The following is a 12,453-nucleotide window of genomic DNA, read 5'->3' as shown; positions in this document are numbered from 1 at the left end:
TGCTGGTATATGTATACATGGAGGCCATCAGTAGATATTGTATCTTTCTCAGTTGCTCCTCCACCCCCCTTATTTTTTGAGACAGGTTTTCCCACTGAACCTGGAGCCTGCCAACTCTGCTAGAGTAGCTGGCCAACAAACCTTGGCACTCTGTCTGTCTCTTTCCTCCCCAGCACTGGGATTATAGCTCTTTCCCTGGGTGCTGGAGAAATGAGCTCAGCTCTTCATGCTTGCATGGAAAGCCCTTTACTGACTGAGCCATTTCCATGACTACCGGGTTTTAATTTTCAGGCAATGGCAGCGTTATCAAACAGTAGCAGACATACAGTTCAGATGGAAAAGATGTGAGTTGTTCAAGGTCCCTGAATGAATAAAGAGCTGGAACTGAACATTATGCTCTTTGGACCTACGACACTGCATTACCCTGGAGACCAGAATGTTCCATTAGGCCTCTGCTGGACTCTTCTCCCAAGCTTTAGGATCATCTCTCCAATTAGCTATCAGATATACAGAAGCTATTTGAAGCAGTCCTCCTCACTCACGCACAAGTTCTATATGGAACTCATGGTTTTTCCTTTACCTCCATTGGTGTTTCCTCATCTCAGTCAACAGCACCACACCCACGCACCACTGAAGCCCAAAGGCCTTAGGATCTAGTCGCAATTCCCACTTCCCTTCCTTCCCACAGTCTCCCACGGAATCTTTTCACTTTGCTTTCAAAACTGATCTCCCATCTACTTCTACATGGCTGTACCCTGGGCTCCATCACTGTTCCTTCCCTGGGCAACCTCAGCAGCCTCGTGGAGGAGCTCATTGCCCCCAGTCTCATGTCTTTCATTCTTCTCAGCTGCCCTTTGTCGATGGAAGGATCCTCTTGCTTACAGCTCTTTCCCACCATCTCAGAAAACTCCACTCCCCTGTCTAACCTTTTAACATTCAAGCTATATTTTTTCCAATTAAAAAATGTTTCATTTATCTTGGACATAGTTCATCAGCTTGGACTATCGTGTTTGCAATAGGTATTTTGCAGAACTCTCCTTTTGTTTTATCTAAAGGCAAGGAATAGGGAGTGTTTCCTGCTCTCTAACAGCCCACCTTCCTGTAAGTAATGATAATATTATTCCTAAGGTCCCCTGGTAAACTATGCTGCCTCCAGGGATTCCCTTTTGTCCTCCAAATACTACACACATTCTTAGTACCTGTACTTACTCACAATCAACTTTCCTTCTGAGACATTATAACAGTTTGTATGAAAAACTCCTAAGTTAACCTCTGCCTCCTTTCAGCTGAGTCTCTGGTGGTCTGCAGGACTTAAGAGATTTTAAATGAGTACAGTCCCACTTTGTCTTAGGGAACATGATACCATGCCAGTGGTGAAACAAGGTTCCTCAGTTGTTTGGGGAAACCCTTAGACCTCCTGGGGTCTGAGAGGAGCTTGGGACCAGACTGTATGGGATGTTGAAGGCTAGTCTTCGTGTCATGAGTTGGCTATCGGGAAACACTGGAATGTTTAAGAAAGTTTTATTTAGAATATCTAAAAAATGATGTAGGGAGGGTAAGAGAGATGATTACGTAAGGGAAGCTAGTTAAGAATGTGTAGTTGAATAATGCAGGTAGGAAACTGAAAAGACAGGTAAGGTATAAGCTGAGGAGAACAGATGGCTCAAGGGTGACCTGGTAGGAAATTGAAGAGTGCCTATGTGGGAAGAAGTGGGAGGAGGGGGCAGGAATCCAACTTGGATACCTCAGCCAAAGTAACAACTTGAGTCCAAATACCTTCACTCACCAGGACAGGGAAGACAAAGTTTGCAACCTGTATGCTGGGACTATAATGTTCTGGTAACACAGGTAGAGATAACATATAGGGCTGGGAATTATTAAGTTGTTAACTTTTCAGATGGAACAATAAAGCCCTCGAAACCAAGAGCCCCATTACTCGTGGTCATTGAGGAATTACCCCTTGAAAACATCACCAGTCATGGTCCACTCTGATACCTGGCTCTTGCCCAGAACACCTCCATGATGTGAGCAGCAGCAGCAGCAGCAGCAGCAGTAGTCCTGATGTAATAAAAGTCTTCATTATGCTAGACCAGGTCTGGGACCTCCTCAGGTATTAGGTAGTGAGAGGAACTCGGAAGCCAGAAGTGTTTTTATGCCTGAGGCCATACTCAGATGTATTCAATGAACCAATTCAGAGAGGAGAAAAAAAAACCCTTTAGTACCATCAACTCCAACTGCTGAGCCTTTCTTTATCATATGGGCTAGAGAAATAGAGTGTTGGCTAAGTGAATACAGCCACACATTATGAGGTGCTTTTGAACTGTCTGTGTAGGACCTCAAAATGCTTGACTATGTGGTTAATTGCTGGCTAGTCTTTGGTATTCTCTGAGTTGATTTAGGGATGCCACGGACTCTGACACAATGATGTACTTTGTCATCTGTGGTTGAAGCCATCTGCCCCAAGTTTGTGATACATATTTAGCTTAATTAAATGTTAATTCATTAATTAGTTAATTCCTTGGTGGGATTAGGAGCTGACCTTAGCAGAACTTATCATTAACAAGGAAGGAGAGCCTGTCGGAGACCCCAATCTTGACCATTCCTAAACCAACCTTGAGAGAACCCAGCACTCTTCAGTGATTTCCTAATGCCTTTGCTAGAGGGACATGTCTAAGCCTTTAATTTCTTATTCCTTTGTAACTGAAACTTTCTAGAACACCAGAGACTGATGTTCCAGGCACCATGGGATGGCCTGGGAGAGTGGTGTGTACTTCCTGCAGTCTGTTTAACATGGAGGCTTCAAAAATTCCTACGATCTACATGTCGTACTTTTCTATTGCTGTGATAAAACACCATGACCAAAGCAACTTATAAAATAAAGCATTTATTTGGGGCTTATTGTTTCAGAGGTGAAGAGCCCATGACTATCATGATGGGGAGCTTGGTAGCAGGTAGGCAGATATGATGCTGAAGCAGTAGCTTAGAGCTCACATCTTGGGACACAACTATGAGGCAGAGAGAGAGAGAGAGAGAGAGAGAGAGAGAGAGAGAAGAGGGGGAGAGGGGGAGGGGGGAGAGGGGGAGAGGGGGAGAGGGGAAAGGGGGAGTGAGAGAGAGAGGAGAGGGGGAGAGGGAGAGAGAGAGAGGAGAGGGGGGAGAGGGGGGAGAGAGAGAGAACAAAAGAGAGAGAGAACTCAGAATGGTCTTTTGAAATCTCAGAGCCTGCCTCTAGTGACCACACCTCCTCCAATAAGGCCATACCTCTTAATTCTTCCTAAACAGTTCCACCAACCGGTGACCAAGTATTCAAACATCTGAGCTTATGGGGACCATTCTCATTCAGACCACCAGACCAGGTATATCAAGAAAGATGTTTGTTAACTTCACCAGTAATATTGCTTTTTTTTTTTTTTGCTTTTTTTACACTAGTATTTACTGTACAAGCTCAGGATGCTAGTGTCATATTTTTCATGTAACCAACAATAAAAAGTACATGTGGAAAATATCCTGGGAAGTCTATTAAGAGAGGTGCTTGATGACTTATCTGAAAAACAATTTAATACAAATGAAAAGGATACTGTGGTATAAAAAAGAAGTTTTGTGTATACCTAGAATAAAACTGTATTTCAAACATGCAACTTCCATCTCAAACCTCCTATACTATGCAGTTTAGTTTTTTCCACTTCAGAGATAGTCTGAAAATATCATTGATTTTTCACAATAATTTAAAAGTTAAACCAGGTATAGCAAATCTAACATCTGAGTGCTAAAGTATGTTGCTACTCGAAGTGTAATCATAGAGGATCATTGGCATCACTTGAGAGTTTATCCCAACTGCAGCATTTCTGGGTCTGACCCCCACTTCTGTGGTAGCATCTGCTTTGTGACAAGGTACTCAGGTGATGTATGTATTTAAGTTTGCAAACAAGCTCTTCTCGTGAGTATCAAGATAGCGTGCTCTGAAGGCGAATTCCTGTGCCCCATCAATTCTGAGGGCATTAGTATCGGTGTCGTTTGGAAATTTAGAAATGTAAATTCCCTGTCCCACTCTAGTCCTACTGAATTAGGAAAAAAAGAATGGCTGTAATTCAGTTATCATGTATTAGAAAGAGTACTCTGCAGGTGAATCTGATTGAGGGCCACTGCTCAGAGGTGGATTGGTGGGATGATGTGGAAGTATAGGAGGTCTCAAGGTGTTGAGTCTTTGCATTCTAAGTGACACAGGGCAATCATATTCTTATACAGTTACTCCTGTAGTGTTAGATAATGAGACACAGATATTTTGGGATGGTAGGGAGTTTTAACAAAGTATACCTTAGTGTATAAAATTACTCTATACATAATGGTACAGATTCCAATGCAAGTCAGCCTTCTATTTTTTTTCTGGACCACCTGTAGAAGTCTCATCTCTCAGCAGTCATGATTGAGAGTAAATTAAATGTAAATAAAGTGTTACATTTTAATGATGAACTGAGGGTGTATTAGTGGCACATGTGTGCTGTAAAAGGCACTAGTTAATTACTCCCAACTGAGGGTCATCTATTCCAGCATATAAGAAGGCCTTTTACTCTCTCTGTCTCTCAGTTCTTCTGTGGGGTTTGATCTCCAATCTGAGCAATGAAGTCTTTGCTGGGTCTGCGGCGGCTCCTTCTGCTTCTTTTCTTTATGAGAACTTGGGCTGATGATTGGGCAGGTATCACACATGACTTGAAGAATTGGGGTGTGTTAACATGTGCTGAGGGACGGGGCTTTTAGACTGTTTCATAGGGATTGGTCTCTTTCAGATGCATGATCTTAGAATCTCACATTTCTACTGAGAGTAGACACTGTCCTTACTTGAGTTCCTTCTTTCTCCATTTCCCCTTTTCTTTTGACCTTTCCCAGATCACATCATATTCTGGGGATTCAGTGCTTGAGGTGAGTTAGCTCTGAGGAAAGTGGAGTGGCCTGAAAAGCACAGAGGTATTCATGCGCTGTTAAGAACTTGGGACTCATTGGACATGGTGGTGCATGTCTTTATTTGTGAGTTCAAGGCCAGCTTGGTCTACAGACCAAGTTCTAGGACGGCCAGGGCTACACAGAGAAACCTTGTGTCAAAAAACCAATAAATACATAAATAAATAAATAAATAAATAAATAAATAAATAAATAAATAAATAAATAATCTCAGGACATCCTGTGGCATGTAGGAAAGGAGCCTTTTCAAGGGTTCAGCATTCTTTCTTGGCCTTATCCTCTATGGAGCCACAGTATCTGAGAGGGAAGGCCAGCTCCTTGTGGTAAGATGACTAACCGATCCAGTTTCCTCAGTTTGAGCGCCAACAAGTCTACTTTAAGCAGACTTGAGTGATTGGTCACTTAAATATGAGTGCAAGCTCTTAGTTTGAAAGTTTAGAATTACAACAAAAAGTTAGGTATTTTTGTCAAATTACTTTCAACAAGATAACCTAGTCTTGATGCTAGGGAAGTTGCAAGACTCTTAGTGTGTTGGTTAATGTATTTTATTTCTTGTTATTAGGAGCTACTTAAAGGAGACTGCTCTAAGCAATCATATTAGTATCCACTATCTCATCACACAGACTTGTTAAATCCATGCTGACTTGCTTTCCTTGCTTAAATTAGGATCAAAGTGAAATTTCAGTTAGAATGGGAGTCCCTATGGTCATCTCTGATCTCATTGTCTTCCCTCTATCCATCCGGAAGCTTAGTAATCATCCATTCCTCTGCACGTTTCATAATTTTACTTCAGCTTTACAGAAGCAGAAGTATGGTTTACAGGTATCTAAAGTATTATTTATAATTCATTCTATAGATTTATTTTGCTCAGTATTGTTTAGAGGTATTTCCCCTCCCTCCACTCCTCTTACCTCCCTTCTCCCCCAGACCCATTCCTCCTCCATTTCCCTTTGTTAAAAAAAAAAAAAAAAAAGAGCAGTCCTCCCAGGGATATCCACCAAACATGGCATAACAAGTTGGTTGTGGCGTTCCTGACTAGTGTTTATTGCTATATCAACCTTCCATGTTTGTTTATATGTACCATGAGGCTATGGATTTAGAAATGAAAACAAGGACTAGTGTGGAGGAGCATGAGTTGATCCCGAGTGCAGCCATGCTCTGCACTTCACGGAGTGTTACACTAGAAATATGTTCTTGTGTCCCAGCTGTACAAAATGCTGGCTTTGAGACCAGGCATGGTTTTGCACACCTTTTATTTCAGCACTTGGGGGGCAGAGACAGGTGGAGCTCTGTGAGTTCAAGGCCAGCCTGGTCTACATTGAGAGTTCCAGGTCATTCAGAGCTATGTAGTGAGACTTGCCCTAAGAAAAATATTGACTTCTGAGAATGGAATTAAAGGATTAAAAATGTTTTAAATTTGTATTGCTCTTCTCCCTGACAGACTTATTAAAAATACCTTTAGGAGATAGGAGTGTATGTGAGTATATTAGGGATGAATTAATAGCAGATGATTATATTTTAAGGACGTGCTTCTCTCTACAACATGTTTTATTTTGTTAAGGGATGAACTCTTGCATTAAGTAGCTCTGCTCAAATGTTCTGTGATGATTCCCATACAGCCTGTTAACAGAAATATTCTCTTTTCTACTTCTTAGCCTATCGTCTGCAGTGCACCAATCATTGGTTCTATCTCAGGATTAAGGCCACGTTATTCCCCAATATTTTTATGGAACCTGATGAAGTGTTTTTAGGAATCGGCTGTCCCGTGAACACCGTCTGGCCAAACGATGTCTATGACTTTACCTACCGTACTTACTCCTGCGGCATTGTCAATAAAGTAAGAAGAAATGATAGTGTTTACGGTCCATTCCTTGGACCCACAAAATGGAAATCATTGTTTCTATTTGTCATATAGCTGGGTTAATGTCTTTAAAAGTCACATCCAGGAAATGTGATGTTAACTTGCTGATGGGAAGAGACCTGTTTTCTGAACATCACCAAGTAGTATCCCAAACTAGTTGGCACATTACAGTCCTTGACATTTGGCTAGCCTCAGGTGGAAGAGAGTAACATTGGCTAAACATCACAAAGGTCCTCGGAGCTCCCTACTGGGAGCATCGACAGGTTAGTTATTCACTGCTGTCTAACATTAACTGGGATTTTGAGTTGATTAAAAAAATAAAAATCAGAAACTTTGCCATAACAATACTTATTATGAGACATTGCACAACTTTGACAGGTTGAGATGAACGACAGATCTGGTGACATAGGAAGAATATTTTAGATGGAGCTGTGCATGCAGGATACAGGATGTTTATTAAGTGCCTTTGGGAGAATTATTATTGTGTGAAAGGAGCTGGGCTGTGGTGAACTCAGACAGCTGTGGGTGATCCTGCAGGCTGTTTGCAATTCAGCCAGATACCTGATTAGAACTAGAACTTCATCACAGTGGTTTCTTCTCCCTCTCCCCCTCCCTCCCCCTCCCTCCCCCTCCCTCCCCCTCTCTCCCCCTCCCTCCCCCTCCCTCCCCCTCCCCCTCCCCCTCTCCCTCCCCCTCTCCCTCCCCCTCCCTTCTTTTCTTTTAAGAACTGACACAGGTACTGGGGCTCTATCTATGTGTCTCAGTTGTAGCATGCTCATCTAACAGGTACAAGGCTCTGTATTTGATCCCTAACACCACAGAAACTTGGCTTGGTGGAGCACATCTCTAACCCTAGCACTGGAGAGGCAGAGGCAGGAGGAGGATCAGGAATTCAAGGCCATCCTGGCTACCTAGAGAGTTCAAGGACAGCGTAGACTATATGAGACCCAGTCTCAAAGCAAGAGTCCAGAGTTAATCATTTAAATGAAAGTCTCAGAAATCTGAATTCCAGATGGGTTTCAGCTGATCTGAAAGCTGATGTTCTCCAAAATAAGCACATGTTACCTTCTATTGTGTTTCTGAAAAGGAGGTGTAAACATATGATTTAAAAAATATGAACTGAAGAGCTGATCTCTTTCAATAAACAAGTATTATCTGACTTTTACATCCAAATAATGTACCAGATTGAACCTATCTCTTCATTTAGAAGATGGTTCTTCTTCTCATGAGTAATTGTTTAGGGAAATGGCTGTTTCTTTTGGAGAACTTGAAGTACCTATAAGCTCTTATTCAAATCCCTTGAAGTCTCCTGAGATCTGTGAGATAAACATAGATTTTAAACCTTTCTTTGCCTCTGTAGGTTCTTGGTGATGTCACTCTGCTTCAGACTAAACTTACATATATCTCAAAAAACTCTACTGCACGAGCTGAGATGCTTCTGTCCTGTGTGATGCACAGGTGAGTATCACAGGTGGGGCACCTGTCCAAGGCCTCAGCTTCACCTCAACCCTCTTGATAAAAGACCCAAGCCCTAAATGTTAAATCATACAACCTAGAGTGTGGGTTGGTGTGGTGGTGGTGGAATCCAACGTCTAAAGGGAATGTAAATCTCTTTATCCTTGGCCCTGAGTCTTCAAAATTACAATTGTCTCCTAGAGCTTTAGAATGCTGGAGAAGAGAAGGATATTAATCCACTTTGCTAATACTAGTGTCAGAATGGCTGTAAACCTCACAGGTCTCACCCAGCTAATCAAGCTAGACTACTTTAAAAATAAGTCCATATTCAAGTTTACTGAGGACAGAAAAAAAAAAGCCTGAAAGATACAAAAATATATCAGAAAAATCAAGGGCAGCATGCAGCATGGGTGGGTGGAGCTGATGCCATAAGGAGAGGGGGCAGATTTAAAGCTGACCCATGGGGTGAGATTCAGCTTCCTTTTATATCTTATTAGTTAATCCATTTGAGAAAATCTAATGTATAGGTCACTAGCAACTCTGATCCAATTTTTGCAAAGTTATGATAAACTTAACAGGTTTTAGGGGGCAATCTATTAGATTTTTCTGGTTAAAATCATTTAATGAACATCTTAAAAGGAATTTGCTTTTAAAATGGTTTTGCACATAAATGTGTCATAAAGTTGGGATATTGTGTTTTTAATGGCCAGTCTTCCTCATCATGTTTGAAACCTCACTCCCATCGCCTCACTTTATTATGATCACTTAAAGACATTTTTAATTAGCCTATATTCATTGCACATAGTCAAGGGGCTCATAAATATATGCAAATTCAAGTGTCTCATGTACTTTGACCATATTCTCCCCATTTCCTCCTTTCTGCTAATGCCATTTCTTTACCCAAATAACACTTCTACACTCATGTCCTATGTGTATGATTCAGGATCCACATATGAGAGAACACATTCATTATTTTTACTTTGATACCATTTTCCCTTCAAGTAATTACTGAAGCCATCTGTCACGTCCTCCACACAAAGAGTAATATCTGCTATAGCAGCTAATTTTTGTTTATTTGTTTGTTTCTCAAGACAGGGTTTCTCTGTGTAACCACCTCGTCTATCTTGGAGCAGCTAACCTTTTTAATGCAATATTTTAATTAATTCCTAGATAATTGCATATAATGTATTTGTATTCTATCCATCCCTACTTCCACCCTATCTCTTCCCACCTCTCTACCTATTCCCTAACATTGTGTTCTTTTTAAAATTAAAAAAAAAAAACCCACAAAACTCATTGACTCCAATTTGTGCTGTTCATATACTCATGGGTGTGGGGGTCATCCACTGGAGTATGATTTACCCACCAGGAGTCAAACCATTAAAAAACACCTGATTCTGCCTCCCCCCCCATGCCATTGACTGTCCATGGCTCCTCTTATGCAGGTCTTAAGTTAACCACAGGTACTGTGAGCTCATGAGTGAAGAGGTCCTGTTATTTTTAGAGACATTCTGTCTGTCTGGTCCTCTCTGACCTTTGGCTCTTATTATCTTCCCACACCTTCTTTCTTTATAGTATTGAGTGTGTGTGTGTATACATGTGTGTAAATGTGTGTATAAATGACCTGTTTGTGGCTGAACAGTCTACTGATGCTTGTTTTCTGCACTTGACCAGTAGTAAGTTTCTGTGAGCCATTGCCCACTACAACTAAGATTTTAAAATCATATATCATAAGCTAACATTGTTGTAAGTGATTCACTTGAATCAGTGCATCTACTAGTCACTGGAATTTGGCCTTGAGTGCAGCCTTCTAAACTCTAAGGTCTGACTAAATCTTCAGCCCCCTATATGATATTTGTCTTTCTTCTCCCCCTACCTTTAGTCGGTATCCTCTTTTCTGTGAAGCTGAGAGTAAAGGAGATTTCACTGGCAATCCTCCTGCATGGGAAGTAGATATGACAATGCCCAGAAATGAGCAAGCTGCTCCTGCAGTTCCACCAAAGTAAGGAGACACCAAACTAATATTTTTACAGCTTTTTCAGGTAGGACTTAAAATATGTCAAGAAAACAGCTAAGGACCGGTCCCATTTGACTAAAGACACATTGTCCTTAAACAGCTTCTAAATCAGGCCTTCCTGAGTTTGTTAAAACTGTTAGTTTTTAAAACTTGCTAGTCTGTTACTAGTCAGAGATTCTATAGGAATTAGAGGTGTCCTTCTTGAGTCTTGTGATAGTTGGTCTTACTTCAAGACTGGGGTCTAGGAGACATGCTTCTGAGTGTTTCTAGTAGGGAAGATTAACTGAGTGGGGTGGGACTCATCCTCAAAGTGGGTGGTACCTATGTTGACACCCACCAATTGGTAGTCCAAGGAAGAAGTAGCATCACCTGGATGTCCTTCTTCCTGAACACATATTTATAGTTGTCACCATTGTCCTCTGATGACATCATATTCTATTTCTTCAGCTTTTCTACATCAAGTGAAGAGCCCCAGGGCTCTAGAACCATCAAGCTTCAGCCTGCTGAAGAATCTAGCTTCATGGATCAGAAGTTGTCACTTCTCCATTTCTCCAGAGTGCACACAGTTTGATGTCTTCTCTCATCCATTTTTTTAAAAGTGACTAATTTGCAATAAAATGATGTGCTATCTTCATATATTATCATTTTTAAAAGATGTTCCTGCTTTTAGCTTATCGAATCTGATTAATGAATAAAAATTTTCCATTAATGCTGGTTCTAATTTTTGAAGGACTAGTGTGCATCATTTTAAGCACAATTCTCAGTGTTTTTTTTTCTTGAAAGTTTTTTTACTATAATATTTTACTTTTTGAGAATTTCATCTATGTATACAATGTATTTTGATCATATTCAGCACCCTATTCTTAACTCCTCCAAGATCCACCCTCCAATCTCCTTATGGCTTCCCAGCTTTGTCCTTAAAAAAACTAGTAAGTCTAATTAGTGCTGCTCATATACTAAGGTGTGGAACCTTCTACTGGAACTTGATTGGCATTCCAGATGCCACACCCTTAAAACCTGATGTTTTCTCCCTGAGAAATGATCATTGGTCAATAGCTCCTCAGTTAGGGGTGGAGGTTCCAGAACCCCTCCCATCTCCGTGCTGGAATGCTAACTGATTTGATGTTGTACAGGTTTTATGGAGCTGCTGAGAGTCCATGAGTAAGTACAACACTCCTGTCACGTCCAGAAGACACTGTTTCTGCCTGGTCCTTCCTGACCACTATACACAGGGAAGACACCAGTCAGTGACTGACTGACTGGCCCTGTTGGATCCACATTACTTACATCTTCCCTTTACCTTTGCTTCAATTAGTTCCATTTGAATTTGACTTAAGTGGTGTAGGAACAGTGACCAGACAGTGAGGATGGAGCAGAATGGTGGTTGGACTCTGTAATATCAACCTCTTAGTAATTGTATATTTTGAAAAGATACTCACATGGTTCAAATGTATATTAGAGTTCAATGTGCAGAGGGTCTATCCTTCTGTAGGTCAGAGGGACTAAGAATGAAATGCAGAGTTGGCAAGAAAAAACACATAGACTTCTTTTTCTGAGGAATAAAAATTTCTCTTCTGTTTTTTAATTCTTTCTGTTGCTTGTTATACACTATTCTTTTCCTGTTGTTCTTCTACCCTGATGTTTCCCTTCTTGCTCTTTCCTGATGACTTCTTTTAACTACTTCCTGATGTCTTCCTTCTACATCTTTCCTGGTGTTTTCCTTCTGACTTCTATATTTTTTCCCTTACAGCTTATATACCCCAGCAGAGTCTTTCAAGCAATATAAAAATTACAATGTGGTTACATTCTATTTTTTTAAGTGAATGATTACAATTGAATACAAGTAAAAAAAACCCCATGTTTTCCATATTCATTACATGATTAAACATTTTACATATTACAGGTGGAAAACAAATTATCCCCAAGAACCTACATACAGTTAAACATTTATCTTTTAGACTTCTCAAAGATCAGGAGCCTTTAAGTCATAACCATTTACATAGGCAGTAGTTTTCATAATTGCCAGAAAAACAGGTTATTAGTTTCACTTTTCATATTTAAAGTCCAGTCCAATTAACTAATCATCCAATTCTTTTTTAGTTACATGAAGTCAATTGTTTAAAGCTTTGTTTTAGCTGTGATGCACACTGGAACCTGTGAACAC

At 40.6% G+C, this 12,453-nt stretch overlaps 1 protein-coding gene across 5 annotated transcripts in view; it reads left to right on the top strand.

Moving 5' to 3' along the window:
• The window catches only part of LOC114703401 (oocyte-secreted protein 1-like), a 33,601-nt gene extending 22,603 nt beyond the window's left edge, over positions 1–10,998 (top strand). For all 5 annotated transcript variants that reach the window (XM_028884224.2, XM_037204911.1, XM_028884225.2 and 2 more), the window contains 4 exons: positions 6,612–6,793; positions 8,178–8,275; positions 10,155–10,274; positions 10,737–10,998. In XM_028884224.2, coding sequence (XP_028740057.1) covers positions 6,612–6,793; positions 8,178–8,275; positions 10,155–10,274; positions 10,737–10,860 — 524 coding nt within the window. In that variant the 3' untranslated portion in view covers positions 10,861–10,998. The remainder of the gene's footprint in view (positions 1–6,611; positions 6,794–8,177; positions 8,276–10,154; positions 10,275–10,736) is intronic.
• Positions 10,999–12,453: the final 1,455 nt, after the last annotated feature.

The sequence above is a fragment of the Peromyscus leucopus genome, chromosome 1 (assembly GCF_004664715.2).
Source record: "Peromyscus leucopus breed LL Stock chromosome 1, UCI_PerLeu_2.1, whole genome shotgun sequence".
Taxonomy (NCBI): Eukaryota; Metazoa; Chordata; class Mammalia; order Rodentia; family Cricetidae; genus Peromyscus; species Peromyscus leucopus.
This window is presented reverse-complemented; position numbering and strand designations above follow the sequence as displayed.